The 17,766-nt window shown below is 40.0% G+C and overlaps 1 protein-coding gene across 1 annotated transcript in view; it reads right to left on the bottom strand.

The window, feature by feature from the left end:
• Nucleotides 1-17,766, bottom strand: part of Rpia (ribose 5-phosphate isomerase A) — a 36,305-nt gene that overhangs the window by 13,727 nt on the left and 4,812 nt on the right. Inside the window, exons 2-3 of the mRNA XM_070019651.1 lie at nt 12,910-12,970; nt 10,218-10,273 (exon numbers count right to left, since the gene is read on the bottom strand). Of these exons, the coding sequence (XP_069875752.1) occupies nt 10,218-10,273; nt 12,910-12,970 (117 nt within the window). The remainder of the gene's footprint in view (nt 1-10,217; nt 10,274-12,909; nt 12,971-17,766) is intronic.

The raw sequence follows: 17,766 nt of genomic DNA, 5'->3' as shown, positions 1-17,766 counted from the left end.
CACCAGTGGCTCATGCCTGTAATCCTACCAAATCAGGAGACTGAGATCTGAGGACTGTGGTTCAAAGTCAGTGGAAGCCCGTGAGACTTATCAGCAATAAACCACTCAAAAAACTGGAAGTGGCACTGTGGCTTAAGTGATAGAACTGAGGGGCTGAAGAGCAGAAGGGACAGGGGCCAGGCCCAGAGTTCAAGCCCCACAACCAACCAAAAATAAAAACTAAAATAAAATGTTGCCTAAATAATAACAGGATAAATTAAAAAAACTAAAAATTCTGTTTTAATTATAGAATAATACATAATGAAAGAAGAGAGTAATAATAAATGGTACTACTGGACTCTTTCTGGCTTGCTAGATGTAGTATAACTGAAACCATATTAATTACATTCCCTGAGGCCGGGCCCCAGTGATCTCCATTCATTTAGGATTCCTGCCTTCTGATATCTTTCTCCACAGTCCTAGACTGTGTGATCAGTGGCAGAGAACAGACAGTATCACACTACTGAGATTAGTTAATAAATGATGCTGTGCAGAGAAGGAAGGACAGGAGAGGATGGATATTCAAGTGTGAGAACACACACATGCTCTAACATATACACCTCACACTATACCTCATTAATAAACACAAATATTTCAATCATAAACATAACATTTAAAATAAAAACCACAATAAATGAAAGATAGTTAGCTTTGTTTGTAATTCTAGAACATTTTACTCCATCAAATAAAATGAGTTTTTCAATAACTGAGCACAGGAGGTTGCTTTTATAGACAGAAAAACTATAGAAAGCAGAAACAGATTGGCCATTTCAATGTGACTTACCTAGTTAATTAACAGAAAGGGGAAATAGAATAACTAATTGGTTAATTCCAAGATAACTTTTCTGTTTAAAGCAAAACAAACTTCATTATTACTCCAATGGAAACTGGCCTGTTTAGGAAACTTGGCTGCTACCCTTTATTCTCCTGATAGCTTGGGAGGACAAAAAACAACCTAGTTACAGTTTGGTGATATGGAATTTTTATTATTAACTACATTCTGATTACTGGCCTGGTCCACTTAGTACACAAGTCCAGTCTAAAACAATGGCCTCTCAATAACCAGTGTATGTCTGAGTCAAGCAGAAAAGGTCAGATAAGTTGATGTTAGGGAAATGAATCTCAAGTATTCAAATGTTTTTTTTCTTTCATGCAATTGTTTCTAACATATTTATAAGATGATTTCTTTGTTGCTTTGTATGTCCCTCCCCCATGGTATAACCCGTGCTTTCACTGTATTTCATGTCCATATAATTTGTGGAGGGGAACGGGAAAAACAAATCGTTTAAATAAGGATACAGGTGGACCCATTGTAACAATGAGACATACAAGTCTTTAAGTCGAAAAACGAACTTTACAACTTTGGGGGGGGGGATCAGATAGGGGGAGAGGGGGTATGGGAAGGGATGGGAAGGGGAAACAAAGGAGGAGGCAACAATGCTTGATAAGAAATGTACTTGTTATCTTCCCCATATAATTGTAACCCCTCTGTATGGTATTTTCACAATAAAAAATTAAAAACAATGGCCTCCTATATTTTTACGTAATATAACTGAAATCTAGGCCCTTACATGACCTCAGGATCCCTCAGGAATAAAATATTCTAATAAAATACTCAGGTCCCCCACTATCCCCCTTCCCCCGACTACTCTCCTTCCACCACCTCTGGCCTGATTCCTCACATGTGGCCCTACAGCTAAAAAGAGAAATCACAAGTACAATGTCATGAGTCTCATTCTCCCTGAGTGCTGGGGTTGAATTGTGTTCCCCACAAAGATTGGCCTAATCCTGCACACTTGAAATCCCAGGACGGACGGTTGTAGGCTAGCAGTGGGAAAAACAGGAAAACTATCTCAAAAGCAAAATGACTAGAGTGTGGCTCATGTGGCAGATCACTAGGCCTTCACTTCAATCTCCAGTACAAAAAAAAAAAGAAAGAAAAGATATGTTAGAATCCTCAGAGTGTGTGCTCTCTTGGAGACAGGGCCTTAATAGGTTATCAAGCTAAAATGAAGTTATCAGAACCACACACTGGTATCTTTATAAAAAGGGGACATTTTCACACTGACACATACACAGGAAGAAGAGCACATAAGCATGAACTAGATGTCAAGGTGATGGACCCACAAGCCAAGACACATCAAAGGCTGCCAGTAATCCTCCAAAAGCACAGAACAAGCCTCAGAACCCTGGGTTCAATTCCTCAGCAACACATAAGCAAAAAGAAAAAAGCCGGAAGTGGCACTGTGGCTCAAGTGGTAGAGCGCTAGCCTTGAGCTGAAGAGCTCAGGGACAGCGCCCAGGCCCAGAGTTCAGGCCCCACGACCGGACCCAAAAAAAAAAAAAAAAGAACAAGCCTCAGAAGGAAACTCTAGGCATACTTTGATGTTCGACTTCCAGAATGATGAGACAAAAATTTTGCAACTTTAAAGACTTTCAATTAGTGGTACCTGTAGGGTGCTAGCCTTGAGCTGAAGAGCTGAGGGACAGTGCTCAGGCCCAGAGTTCAGGGCCCATGACCAACAAAAAAAAAAAAAAAAATCCTCAATTAGTGGTACCTTGTTGGAGCAATCTTATCAAACATACAACAAGTTCAAAAAGGCCTCCCTACCACTAGCTCATCCAGCAGCCGTGGTCTCCTGAAGGTATAAAGCAAACAGCCTACCCACCTCTTCCAGCCAAGCTCTCTCAAATGCACAAAGCAGGAAAGTTAATGATTTGCGTGTGCTTCTGGAAATAGGAGCCTTCTCAAAATAATGCTTTCTCATTGGAATTCCATAATGTCTTAAGAACAGTGGCATGTAGCAGGTGAGCAGTTCTTGTCTTTTATAAATTTCATAACCTAACTGAAAATTCCACACTTTCCCTCCTATCTAATCTACACTTTCCCTTGATCTAGTATTTGAACAAAAAGAAAATAAAGTCCTGGTGCAGGTGGCTCATTCCTGTAATCCTACCTACTCAGGACACTGAGCTCTGAGGATCATGGTTCAAAACCAAACCAAGCAAAAAAGTCCATGAAACTCTTATCTCCAATTAGCCACCAGAAAACCAGAAGTGGGGCTGTAGTAGCTATGGGATGACACCCAGGCCCTGAGTTCAAGCCTCACAACTGAGAAAAAAAAAGAGGGGGTTGATTTGGACTTAAATCAAATCTGGCTTGTAAATGCTTTAATTTTTTCCTTCAAAAGCCTGCAACTTTAAAGACAAAATCATTTAAATCACATTAGGTTCATCAGGACACAAAACACTGATTTCCTTTCAACTATTTCGGGAGGTTATACCTAGCCAAGCTTATCACAAATTAAGTTTGGATTTGAGGGGGAAGGGATAACTAGTGAAATTTTTTTAAAGATCCATTAATTTTCAATGACTACACCACCTAAATAACTTGAATCAGCCAGCATTTTCCATTCAACAAACAGAAAAAACACAGGTGGGTTAGGAGAACACCATGTTAAAAAACTTTCATCTAAAGATAGCAATCTGAACACCTGTTTTAACTAAACTCTTTCCCAAAACCTGTGTGTGTGAGTGCATGCATGTCGGTACTAGGGCTTGAACTCAGGGCCTGAACATAGTCCTTCTCCAGAAAACCCTAATAAGTAAATGAAGGAAATAAGAGATATACTAGGCCAGAAAGCTAAAAAGCAACCAAATAAACACAGAATCTCTCAAATGATTCAGGAAGTAGCATTATCATGAACACCAGAAAGCACACACAAAGATAGAAAAGACTGGTTGAAAGGCAAGTTAAGATCTTGTTATACCTCCATATCCTCCTCTCCTACTGCCAAAGCAGCAGGATGATTCTTGGGAGAAAGAAAAGAGCTGGCTGGTCTTAGGACTGGTTACCAGGAACAACTAAAGACTAGAGTATGCCATCAGTGAGCTTCTGCTGCATAGCAGCTACCCCAAACTCAGTGACTTAAAAGAACATATATTTAAGCCCGCATCAGTAGCTCACACCTGTAATCCTAGCTACTCAGGAGTCTGAGAGCTGAGGATCACAGTTCAAAGCCATCATGGACAATTAACCATGAGAAAACTGGAAGTAGCACTGTGGCTCAAGTGGTAGAGAGCTAGTCTTGAGCTGAAGAGCTCAAGGACAGCACTCAGGCCCACAGTTCAAGTTCCAATGCGGACCAAAAAGATAAAAGAAAAAAGAACACATATTTATAATGTCTCATGATTCTGTGGACTGGCTGGGAAGACTTCTCATCTGGGCTTGTTAGTGTAAGCCTCATTCACTTGCCAGGAATGGATCTCCACATGGCTTCTCATCCCGCAAGAATCTAGTCTTCAAAGAATAACCTGGCAGCACGAAAAGTCAACCCTCAATGCAAAAGCACTTTTCATCTCACTAGATCATGTCCCAATGACAAACAAGTCACATAGTTATACCCAGAAACAAAAGTTATACCCAGATACAAAATGTTGTAAATATTTTCTCTCATCTACCACTGACACTATATTAGAAGTAAAAGAAAATTTATATCCAGAATATTTAGAGCAGGTAGTAAAAAACATTCTGAAGGGCCATATATAAGAACAGTATCACACTATCAATGAGATCTGAGGATCAGGGTTCAAAGCCAGCCTGGGCAAAAATGTCAATCAGACTCATCTCCAATTAACCACCAGAAAACCATAAGGCACTGTGGCTCAAGTGGTAGAGTGCTGGCCTTGAGCTGAAGAGCTAGCTGAGGTACAGTGCCCAGACCCAGAGGGTAAGCCCCATGACCAGGGGGAAAAAAAGAGAATAGTATCTAGCTGGTTCTTTACTTTGTTTTTATTTGTGGTGGTTTGTCTACTATACCTGGGGCAGCATCCTACTCTTAGGCCTCAGTCCCAAGAACTGAGGAACATCTTCAATGCCCCAGACACCAATAACCTTTTGGTGCATGACTCAAATATAATCAAAGGGTTACAAGGTATCCTCATCAGACAATACCAACAACTTTGCACCATTATCTTTCCATTTCCTTTTCTTTTTTTCCTATTTTTTTTAATTTTATTGTAAAGATGAAGTACAGAGGGATTACAGTTACATAAGTAAGGTAATAAGTACATTTCTTTTTGAACAGTGTTACCCCCTCCCTCATTTTCTTCCATCCCCTCCAACTCCCCTTCCTCCCGTTGTATATTTAATTTCTAACAGTGTCTAGTGATTATCATTGTTACATTGGTTCACCCATTATCCCACCATTTCTATGATTCTCCTTCCCTTCCCCAAATCAGAAAAACATATACAGAGGTCAAAAACAGTGACAACAGGGAATAAACCAAAGGGAGAAAAAAAGAAAGAAAAAAATGAAATAACTGCAAACAATATACTAGAAAAACTTTGTTTCCATTTCTTGGAGTTCATTTTGATAAATATTTTATATAGTCATATGCACATAGCTTTTAAAGTACTGTGATTCTCTGCTAAGAATATCCTAGACATAATCTAGTTATTACAAATGAGGGAGACTCATATCTAAAATATACTTGGAACTCAAAAAATTAAATGCCCCAACAACAAATCCTCGAAGAAACAACTGCCCAATAAATAAGTGGGCTAAAGACTTAAAGAGAAACTTCTCTGAAGAAGAAAGAAGGATGGCCAATAGACACATGAAGAAATGCTCAACCTCCCTAGCCATAAAAGAAATGCAAATCAAAACAACATTGAGATACCACCTCACCCCAGTTAGAATGGCAAAAATCAAGAACTCTAACAACAACAGATGCTGGAGGGGATGTGGACAGAAGGGAACCTTACTTCATTGTTGGTGGGTGTGTAAACTTGTTCAAACCACTTTGGAAAGCAGTATGGAGGTTCCTCAAAAGACTTCACATAGAGCTCCCCTATGACCCAGCAATCCCACTTTTGGGTATTTACCCAAATGTTTACAAACAAGACCACACTAAAGCTACCAGCACAACTATGTTTATTGCAGCATTATTTACCATAGCTAAGATATGGAACCAATCCAGATGCCCCTCAGTAGATGAATGGATCAAGAAAATGTGGTATATATACACAATGGAATTCTATGCCTCCATCAGAAAGAATGACATTGCCCCATTTGTTAGGAAATGGAAAGGCTTGGAAAAAACTATATTAAGTGAAGTAAGCCAAGCCCAAAGAAACATAGGTCCCATGGTTTCCCTTATTTGCAATATCTAGTATATGTATGAGTCAAGCAGAAAAGGTCAGATAATGTGATGTTAGGAAAATGAAACCTTAGATATGTATTTAAATGTTTTTTTCTTTCATGCACTTGTTTCTAACGCATCTATAAGATTATTTCTTTGTTGCTTTGTATGTCCCTCCCCCACATTATAACCCCTGCTTTCACTATATTTGATGTCGGTATAATTTGTGGAGGAGATGGGAAAAACAAGTCGTTTAAGGATACAGGTGGACCTGTTGCAACAATGAGAAGTACAAGTTGTCATGTCGAAAATGAACTTTACAACTTTGGTGCGGGGTGGGGGAGTGGGGGGAGGCTGGGAAGGGATGTGAAGGGTAAACAAAGGAGGAGGCTGCAATGCTTGATAAGAAATGTACTCATTATCTTGCCCATGTAATTGTAACCCCTCTGTACAGTATGTTCACAAAAAATAAAAATAAATAAATAAAAAGATACTTAGAAACAAAAAAAAAAAAAATGAGGGAGACCAAGCAGCCTATGTTTCTTTGGTTCTGGCAATGTCATTCTTATTCTTTCTGATGGAAGCCCAGAACTCCATTGTGTATATATACCACATTTTCTTGATCCATTGATCTACTGAGAAGCATCTGGGTTGATTCAGTATCTTTGCTATGGTAAATAGTGCAGCAATGAACATGGTTGTGCTGGTAGCTTTAGTGTGGCCTTATTTGTGGTAATTTGGGTAAATGCCAAGAGAACCACTTCCTTTCTTGACAACCACAGTCCCACTGACAACATTCTCAGCAGCTATCTCAGCTCAAGCCAGATTGACTTTCCTGAGTCCTGACAGACAGCAAGACTCTGAACAGTGAAGATCGCATTTCCCCCTATCAGCAGGAAGAAGTCTGATTCATTTCATTATTCTTACCACTGGAAGAATTCAGGGTCCTGAGCTTTTTTTTTTTTTTACTAGTCCTGGGGCTTGAACTCAGGGCCAGGACACTGTCCTCAGGGACTTTTTGTTTAAGGCTAGCACTCTACCACTTGAGCCACAGAGAACCTGTTGGGCTTTCTATGTTTATGTGGTATTGAGGAATCAAACCTAGGGCTTCATGCATGCTAGGCAAGCCACCTTCCCAGACTAGTCCTGAGTTCTTGAAGGAAGAATATTAGTGAAAGAAGGTAAAAGCAGCAAAAGCCAAGTGCCCAGAGAGACTCTACACCAAAAAGGTCACACTACAACACTCAGAGGGCTGATTCCCCAAACCAAAGACTGATATTAAGGCTTACATCCAGGACTTAGATAAAGGCCCAAAGGAGGCCGCATACTCCCCCAATTCAAGGTTAAATTGGAAGGGGAAAAGAGTGCTAATGGCAAAGGTAAGTTCTTTCCCACACTTAAGGAGTAGTAGTCTAATCTTTGGGGAGTGGCCATAAGAGAAGGGCCGAGAGCCTTTTATAACCCCACCCTGTTAGATAAAACTAGTTTAATCCAACTGACAGTTTTCAAAGCAACTGCCTGCTTCATCCATTAAGGTGTAACCCTACTTTCCTAATAAATCACTTTTTTTTTTTTTTGGTTGGTTGTGGGGCCTGAACTCTGGGCGTGGGCTCTGTTCCTCAGCTCTTCAGCTCAAGGCGAGCACTCTACCACTTGAGCCACAGTACCACTTCCGGCTTTTTCTGCTTATGTGGTGCTGAGGAATCAAACCCAGAGCTTCTACATGCAAGGCAAACACTCTACCACTGAGCTACCTGCCCACTATTTTTGTAACAGGTATTTAACCACTTTTGAAAAAAAAATAAAAAGCACTCCTTACCAAACCCACATATTAACTAAAAATAAGAGAAAAGCTCAACACCCATCTCAATCTATTCTGAGCCATTAATGACTTACTTATTCTGACCAGACAGCTAGCAGCTAGTTCCAGAATCCCTCCAAAAACCAAGACTAAGATAATGACCAGCCAGGACATACTTTTACTAGAATTGTTTAATGATGTATGCCTTTCATACCTGGCCAAATTCTTTGTCTATTTAAATCTAAAGTTTATGGCTACACTCTAGAGATGGCTCAAGATGGGCTAACGTGTTTACTTTGCATCTTTTCATGGCCGTCTCTGCCATCCAATAATCCTCCTCTATTTTACCAGCACTCAACACTTTACCTGAAAGATTGGGGTAAGTGCCTGGACCTAACACATGGAATTCCTGGAGGGGGGCCACGTGGCCTGGAGTCCCATAACTCTGCTTTCAGCTTTGGAGAGGCAACTGAAAGAAAATGTGCCCTTTTCCCATCAGCCACTACAGCTAGTTGGCCCTAGACAAAGATGAAAGATGGACTGATTCTAAGGACTTTTTCTTATCTTTCTCCTACAGCTAGTATCAGCTAAGGGCTCTAAGGTCTGACCCTTAGTACTTCTCCCTGACTGGTATATCTCAGGCCTTCCCCTTTCTCTTTTTTTTTTTTTTCTTTTTTGTCAGTCATGGGGCTTGAACTCTGGGCCTGGGTGCTGTCCCTCAGCTCTTCAGCTCAAGGTGAGGGCTCTACCACTTGAGCCACAGTGCCACTTCCAGTTTTCTGGTGGTTTATGGAAGAGTCTCACGAACTTTCCTGCCCCAGATGGCTTTGAACCGCAATCCTCAGATCTCAGCCTCCTGAGTAGCTAGGAAAACAGGCATGAGCCACCAGTGCCCAGCTGCCTTCCCCTTTTTTTTCAGTCTGGAAGGTCTTTTGGGGCATTTTGTGGCTTCTGTGAACTAATTTGGGCTTTTGCTGTTTGACAGGAAAATTTCAGATCCTTTATTTACAAACTCTTCTGAGCTTTTGGGTTCATTTTAACTAATCAAGTTTGGACTTTGTGTTAGTTATTAACAGGGAGGGGATTAATAGGGTACTTGTAATAGCTCTGTTGTGATTTGCTCATGAATAAAAACTATCTAAAAACAAAAAAAATGGTAGTATCAAGCTCCTCAATAAATTAAAAAACTAGTTTGTTTGTTTAGTTTTTTTAAAAATCAATATTGGGGTTTGAACTTAGAGCCTTGTGCTTCTAAGCTGAAGCTCTACCACCAAAGCCACACTTCCAGTTCTACTTTTTAGCTGATTATTTTGGAGACAGAATGTCATAAACTTTACTGTCTGGGCTAATTTCAAACCACAATCTTCCAGATCTCAGTCTCCTGAGTAGCTAGGATTACAGATGTTGAGTGAGCTACAGGTGCCTGGCAAGAAATACCTTAATAGAGAATTCTCAACAATTGAGAATGAACAACTGAGAGTTATCTCCATCCCCCTTCACTTCCCAAAGTTCACATTTTCCTAATCATTGACTATATTTAGCTGGCTCCATAACTTTTTTCCTCCAGTCCCTACTATTTTATGAAAGAGGAACATTAGATATGAAACCAAAATACTGTATGTACAGCTGGATGCCAATGGCTCATTCATAAAATCCTAGCTACTCAGGAGGCTGAGATCTGAGGATCACAGTTTAAAGACAGCCTGGGTAGGAAAACCTGTGAAACTCTTATCTCCAATGAGCTACCCAAAAAAAGACAGAAGTGGAGTTGTGGCTCAAGCAGAATGCTAGCCTTGAGCAAAAAAAGCTCAGAGACAGAGCCCAGGGACTGGCACCAAAAGAAAAAGCTGCATGTACATTATTACCAGTTTGCTTAATTTCCTTTAGCTTCAATTTTTTTCACCTATAAATGAGGATAACATTCCTTGAGGACAGAGACCATATGGTCATCTCTACATATTCTAAAGTCAAATACACTAAAACAATATATATTCTATAGTCAAAATAGAGAGAGAGAGAGAATCTAAATATTCTAAAGTCAAAATACACTAAAATATTCTAGGAATAAATAAATGAGCACATGTAAAACCCTACTTCTAAAGAGCAATCCTTGGTCAACAAATTCCTGCTCTCACAAGAACCCTGATATGCAACATAAAGCCCTGTAGCCACATACCAGAACCAGGTTTGGCAATAGCTGCCAATATGCAAAAACATGGGAAGCAGGACATACCTGGAAGGAAGTGGGGATGCAGACGAGATTCAGATTCTCTTGCTTCACTCTTTCAGCTGTGGAGACAAAAGTCACATTGATGACTCACTTCTCTTGTCAGTAGTACGTCTGTTCAAATCTGACCAGAAGGAAAGGCCTATCTCCCACTGACAGTTGTCTTTCATTCTGTGTCCCATCCTTGGTGAAAAAGCTAATGCTTTCACTGTATATACCAGAAAACAGGGACACTGGAACATCTAAGGAGGTTAAGACAGAACAATCTCAGCTTTCAGAGCTAAAAACATGTACAAAAAGCTCTTTCAATCCAAACAAACCAAAAGATAAGTTACAATTATTACCTCTATTTTCCAGACAAGGAAACTGAGGAAAAGAGATACAGGATCTTGATAGTTGCACAGCTAATCTGTGGTAGAGCTGGAATATGATCGTAGGCAGCCTAATTCTGTATTATTATTACATAATAATAAATAAGTAAATAAATAAATAATAATAAACTGCCTTATCCAAAGAGAAGTCTGAATTTAATTTTTGCACTTACTAAGAAATATAATAGCCAAGCACAATGGTACATTTGTTATCAAGCTACAAGAGAGGCTGAGATTAGAAGTTCCAAATCAACTCCAGGAAAAAAGTTTGCAAGACCCCTTCCCAAAAGAAGCCAAGCACAGTGGCATGTGTCTGCCACCCAGCTATGAAAGGAAGTATAAATTAGGAAGGACATGGGTCAGGCCCAGGTCTAGGCAAAATGAGAGACCCTATCTCAGTGCTGGCTCAGCAATAGTGGGACAGCTTTCCAAATCTGAGATTCTGAGTTCAAACTCCAGTACAGGGAAGGAGGGGAGGGAGGGAGAGAGCAAGGAAAGTAATCATCTGTGGGGCCCAAAGGTCTTCATTTTAGATATATTTATTCATTTTAATTTTTCAGGAAAGTTTAATTTTTAACAAGTCTTAAAAAGAAAAACTGTCTCAAGTCAAGCCCAAAGAGACAAATATGTAAAACCTAGACTTAGCTTATAAACTTATAAATACCTTGGGTGGCATGCAAGTATATATAAATGTATTAAATGAAATGTGATAGATTTAAGGGAGAACTCAAATAGTGAAATTCTTAAGAAAGGCAAAGGCAAACTTCAACAAAATAAACACCAGGAAGTGGTTCCTTGAAAGGTATAGGGTAGGGTTTAGGGGAAAGGGAAGAGGAGAAGGGAAAGAGAATGCAGTCAAGAATTCAATGTATATCCTACAAAATTAAGAGAAGTGAGGGAAAAGATGGAAAGAGCAAGGGGAGGCTGGGTGCCAGTTGCTGGTAATCCTAGCTAGCTACTCAGGAGGCTGAGATCTAAGGATTGTGAATGGAAGCGAGCACAGGCAGAAAAGTCCAATAAACTACTCAGAAAAAGTTGGAAGTGACACTGTGGCTCGAGTGTCAATGTACTAGACTTCAGCAAAAAAAGTTCAGGGATAGCACCCAGGCCCTGAGATCAAGCCCCAAACAGGCAACAAAAGTGAGTAAGAGAGAGAGACAGAGATAGAGACAAAGAGAGAGAGAGAGACAGAGACAGACAGAGAGGGAGGGAGGGAGGAAGGATGAGTGAGAATGTTGAAAGGGATGGCACTGATCAAGACACATTGTGTTCATAAACTATGTTGTTAAATGGCCAACTCCTCTGTACAGCAACTTAAAGAGAATTAGTAAATTAATTAATAAAAAACTGTCTTTTAAACTGGCTGAACCACATGACTAAACCCCAAACCAGCATTAGGAAAAGGGTATAGAGTTCAGTAGGCAGCAACCAAAACAGTTGAGTTTAGCCATGAGCGGAGCAAAGTAGCAGAAAGAGATCAGAGTCACCTATCATCTTTGTATGCTCAACAGATACTTTTCTCCAAAAAAAAAAAAAGAAAAAGAAAACCTTTCTTCTTAAAATGTCAAGTTTTTAAATTACCAAGTCTGCATAATGGAAGGCTTGGCTGCCACTCTTACCAAAGCATAGTATTCCCTGTCCTTAAATCCCCTCTTCTTGGTTAAAATAGAAAGGTACTCAGCTCTATAGCTCCAGCTCGGCCAGTAAGGCGGCTCCCAGAAGCCACTACACCAGCATAACAACCACTTCTTAATAACCAAGAGAACCTAGATTTTGCCTCCTGGGCCCTGACCCTTAGCATCTAAAAGAGATCAGGGTTGGGTAAGCCTTCCCAGGCTTTGTACTCACAAACAAAGAGCAGGGCAGCAGAACCTGTTGAGCAGCCATGGGGCTGGTCACTCCTGAGTCCTTCCCAAGCACATACACAACCCTATTAAATATGAAGTTAGGAACCAGCCACCAACTACAGGAGCCTCATCTACTCTCATACACAGGGAAAACCTACTTTGTTTGCCACAGGAAGCCTGGGACCAAACGTAGGACTCCTACTGGCAATACACCACTAAGATAACTACAGTTCTGCTGGGATTTAGCCTCTCCATTTCTAGCTGGGCATCATGACCCCAATATGGGTAGAAAATGCCAAGAAACCCCTTTCCCAAAGAACAGAAATACTCAACTGACCCCAGGCAAACAGCCCCCTCTCCCAGATCAGCAGGACAAGAGCTAAGATGGGAAAGTGCAAACCTGTACCCAGTGCTTCCCATTCTCTACCTCCCACCCCCATGACCAAACACAAAGCATTCCCTAGACTGCTCAAAACATACCTATTCGCTGCACAGCATGAACAATTGTGGAACCACTTCCAATTCCCAGCACTTGGTTATTCTGTGAAAAAATAGGGAAGAGAAAACAAAATTCATTATACTGTATTTTATTCCCTCTTCAGACTACTTCCTAGAACTAAAAATTATAAAGAGCAATTTACTATCATAGGTACAAGGCAGGTACTGTGCCTACCTTCCATGCACATAACCACTGAACCTCAAACCTGTACTTTATCCTGGTATCCAGTATCTAGTGGACAATTAATCAACAGAACCTTCCTCCTTTCCATTCTAACATTGCTAACACCACCATTACACACACACACACACTCTCTCTCTCTCTCTCTCTCTCTCTCTCTCTCTCTCTCTCTCTCTCTCTCTCTCTCTCTCTCCCTCTCTCTCTCACTCCACCAAACAAAATGATGGGCTCAATTCTTTACACAGTAACCTCACAACTTAGATTGGCCTCATAGTGAGACCAAAAGAGGATAGTCTTAGGAGAAAAACACCAAATTGTAATACCTAAGCACCTCTTCCTATAAATATAAAAGAATATACAAACTGAAACAAACTCCAAAGATAAGGAAACAAAGGACCTTTTCTTAATTTGTTTTTTTCATTTTCAGATGACTCTGTATTCTTTACCTCACACAATGTGCGTACATGCACATCTGAGGGAAGGTTGAGGAAGGGCACAGAATCGGTGAAAAAGTATAGCAGTGGAGCACAATGGACATTGATGAAAGTGAACCAGGCAACTCGTGGGCAGAGATTGGAGAGAGAGAATGGGAGAGAAGAAGAGAACAGATATCAAGCAAAACTTGACACATGTAAAGGTAAACCCACTGTATACCACCTCTAAAACAAAATAATTTTTTTTTAAAGAAAAGAAAAAGGAGCTTACAAGTTTGCATTCCCACAACAATGATTTGTTGTGCTTCTGGGTCTTTATTAAGAAAATTTCAGCCTGTGCCAAGGAGCCCTAGTTTTCTACTTTGGAAAGCAGTATGGAGGTTCCTCAAAAGACTCCACATAGAGCTCCCCTATATTCAGCAATCCTACTTTTAGGCATTTACCCAAATGATCACAAACAAGACCTTACTAAAGCTACCAGCACAACTATGTTTATTGCAGCATTATTCACCATAGCTAAGATATGGAATCAACCCAGATGCCCCTCCATAGATGAATGGGTCAAGAAAAGGTAGTGTGTGTAGATAGATAGATAGATAGATAGATAGATAGATAGATAGATAGATAGATAGATAGATAGATAGATAGATAGATAGATAGATAGATAGATTTAATAGAATTCTATACCTCCATCAGAAAGAATGACACTGCCCCATTTGTTAAGAAATGGAAAGACTTGGTAAACATTATATTAAGTGAAGTAAGCCAGACCCAAAGAAATATAGATCCCATGGTTTCCCTTATCTTCAATAACTAGTATATGTCTAAAACAAGCAGAAGAGATCAAAAGCTATGTAGTTATGACCATACAAGCTGATGCTAAGTGAAATGAACCCCAAGATAGGGACACAAGAGATTTTCTTTCTTGCTGTTTATTTTAATGTACTTATAATGTACTATGTGATTTTTTTTGTTTATTTATATGTTCTTTCCCCATGGTATAACCCCTGTTGTCACTGTATTTGATTCCTGTGTCATGTATCTTGTATATACATTTTTCTAATTTGGGGAGGGAAAGGGAAATAACAAATTGCTGAAATAAGGACACAGGATGACCTATTATAACAACAAGATATATAAGACACTATGCTGAAAATGAACTTTACAACCTTGGGGGAGGGAGAGGAAAGGGATGGTAGGGGTAAAACAAGGAGGGGGTAACAATGCTTGATAGGAAATGGACTCATTACCTTGCTCATGTAACTGTAACCCCTCTGTACAGTATCTTTACAATAAAAAATATATACTGAAAAAGAAAAGAAAAGAAAAAGGAGCTTACAGACCATGCCCAGGCCCAGAATTAAAGGCCTAGGACAAGAAAAGAAAAAATAGCCTTTCAGTAAACACTGAAAGATTTCTACCAAACAAAGGAAAGAGAAACAAAAAGCCCTAGAAAACAGTATTTTTAAAATAAAAAATGTATAAAAGAGAAAGACAGAAGAGAGAAATAAAAGAAACAAAGAAAGAGAGAGAGATAGGGGGGGAGAGGAAGGAATGAAGGAAGAGAGGGAGAGAGGAAATAATGACCAAAGGACTGAGGGTAGAGTACCTGTGCTAGGTAAGCACAAAACCCTGTATTCAAGTCCCAGCAAAAACAAATAAATAAAAAAGTGTATTTTGTTTAAAAAGGCCCTAGAAGAAAAAGCTTAGGTAAGGGTGGAAAGCTGGTGTTTCTGGCTTTCATACCTTTTCACACAAACTTAACACCTAGAAGTCAGGAATTGACACCTTCAACTTTACCACCTTCAAGATGGGAGCAACTCAGGAAACTTTAGGGACATATCAGGGCTACTATCTAGAGCTCTCTAAGAAAGTAGAAGAGGTAAGGGTATGAAGTAAATTCAAAATAGTAAATCACATCAGCATCTGTCCAGTTAATCCCACAGGGTCCCTATTTTCTCCAAGCCTGCCTCAGTGAAAATGGGAAGAGAACAGAAGCTTATGGGTAAGGAAGCCTGACAGTCTCCATCTGCAACATAGCATGTTATAGATGTGGAAAGCTTCTTCCTGAATACCAAGAACAAGAAACACTTGTCCATGTACTGAACTTGCCATTCTAAGAAAGGTGCAGAACAGTCAGACCATGAGAGCAAAGAAAGGCCCAGGACTACTGCCAGAAACTAATAAGCAACTTACTGGGATTAACCTCCTGCCAGGCTATGGCACAACAAATAACACCAAAGCAGCAGCAGCTACCACTTATTAAATATCCACCTAGAATGAGTGACAAATGTTAATATAAAGTCAAATCTCACAACAGTCTCTTATGACCTGGTGACCCACTATCCCCACTTTAGAGATTAATCCAATACTGTACAACTTGAAAATGGGCAGGAGATCACTGGATAGCCTTTCAATGCAATGCTGGAACCACTTACATTATTTGACCTTTCAGGGTTTGCATTATTTGACAACTATGAAGGACAGGCTCTAACTTATTTAAAAAAAAAAAAACTGTTAGCTAAGTAATTAAAATGAGTATGTCCTAATAAATACACCATAAGTTGAAGGTAACATTTATCAATATGTACATATCATTTTTCCCACCATCAAAATACTGTTAAGTCATGGTAGAGCATACCTGTTATCCCAACTGCTTCAGAAATAGAAGCAGGAGCATCACAAGTTCAAGGCCAGCCTCAGTAATAAATGCAATGAGGGTTTGTCTCAAAAACCTTATAAAATGAGTGCTAGACCATGGAGCACCAAGTCAAAGATCATGAAAGCCCCATACCCCCAGAAATGGCTGGCTTTGTGGATTAAGTGGTAAAGCATCTGCCTAGTATGGCAAGGCCATGTGGCAAGGCTCTGGGCTCAATCCTGGTACTCCTCCCAAAAAATTACATATGTAGTATGTACATGCTGTCATTCAAACCATTGTAAGGCAGAGACTATATTAAGAAGTAGGACCTCTGGAAGGTAATCAGGTCATGGAGGCTCCACTCCCACAGAAGAGACTATGTCACACTACGGCACCAATATCTACCTACTGACTCTCATCCTCCTCTCCTCCACTGCCACCTCAAATCGCCCCTGCCCAGCTTCCAGGTACCATTCAGCACCTTGATACTGAATTTCCCAGCCTCTAGAACTGTGAATTCATAAATGTATACTCATTACAAATAACCCAACCTCGGGTATTATTAAATGAATTAAGACACATGTGGATTAATTTAATGAATTAAAAAAAACTGCCAAGTAATTGAATGCTAGTGCTCACACCTGCATTTGAGCTCTGAGAATCATGGGTTGAAGCCTGCCCCATCCCTCCCCAGGCAAGAAATTTTATAAGACCCTTATCTCCAATAAACTACTCAAAAGCCAGAAATGGAGCTGTGGCTCAAGTGGTAGAATGCCAGCCTCAAGAAAAAAAAAAACTCAGGGACCTGAGTTTAAGCCCCAGGACCAGTCCACCCCACCCCCCCCCCACACACACACACCCACACACACACAACACCATATGTTCCATTTTATATATGTAGCAAGAACTTATCTTTTCAAAAAATCATCTTTTAATCACAGAACTGCCAACATACACATATACAACTTTACTTTGAATAAAGAATTTCAGGAAGTGCTGAAACAACACTACATTGTCAGTTTCCCATTTAAGAGTCCCAACAACTTAACACTGGCAAGGGAAAGTCTACTCTGAAACTTCCTTTGCAGGAGGAAGAAAAGTCCCAGGAGCCCCTCCAAACCAACTGAAGGCTACAGTTGAAACTCCTCACTTTGCATAACACAAAACCACAAGAATACCCAGGGGCAAGGCCCTAGGCCACAGGCTTGATTAGGTGCTTCTTAAAGATAGACTACATCAAATATTGGAAAACATTAGAAAGAATGACCAACAGGTAGAGAGATTTTAAAACACATTCAAAATTAAATACTAATTAATATCCTTGGCAACCACAAACTTGGAACACTTAAAAAGCTTCCAGAGCTTCATGGCTCAATGGTAGAGTGCTTGCCTAGCAGACTTAAGGCCTTGAATTTAAACTCCAGTACCACATCTCCTCCCACAAAGACAAAAAAATGTGCAGTTGCGTACTGTAACCCTAAGGTACTTAGGAGGCTGAGATCCAGAATATAAAGATTAAAAGCCAGTCCAGGCATAAAAGTGCATAAGACTCACCTCAAAAAAAAATGTTTAAGGCGGGGAAA

This window comes from Dipodomys merriami, unplaced genomic scaffold (genome assembly GCF_024711535.1).
Source record: "Dipodomys merriami isolate MVZ:Mamm:240054 unplaced genomic scaffold, mDipMer1.0.p SCAF_136, whole genome shotgun sequence".
Taxonomy (NCBI): domain Eukaryota; kingdom Metazoa; phylum Chordata; class Mammalia; order Rodentia; family Heteromyidae; genus Dipodomys; species Dipodomys merriami.
The sequence above is the reverse complement of the archived record's forward strand: the minus strand, read 5'-3'. Positions and strand labels throughout refer to the sequence as shown.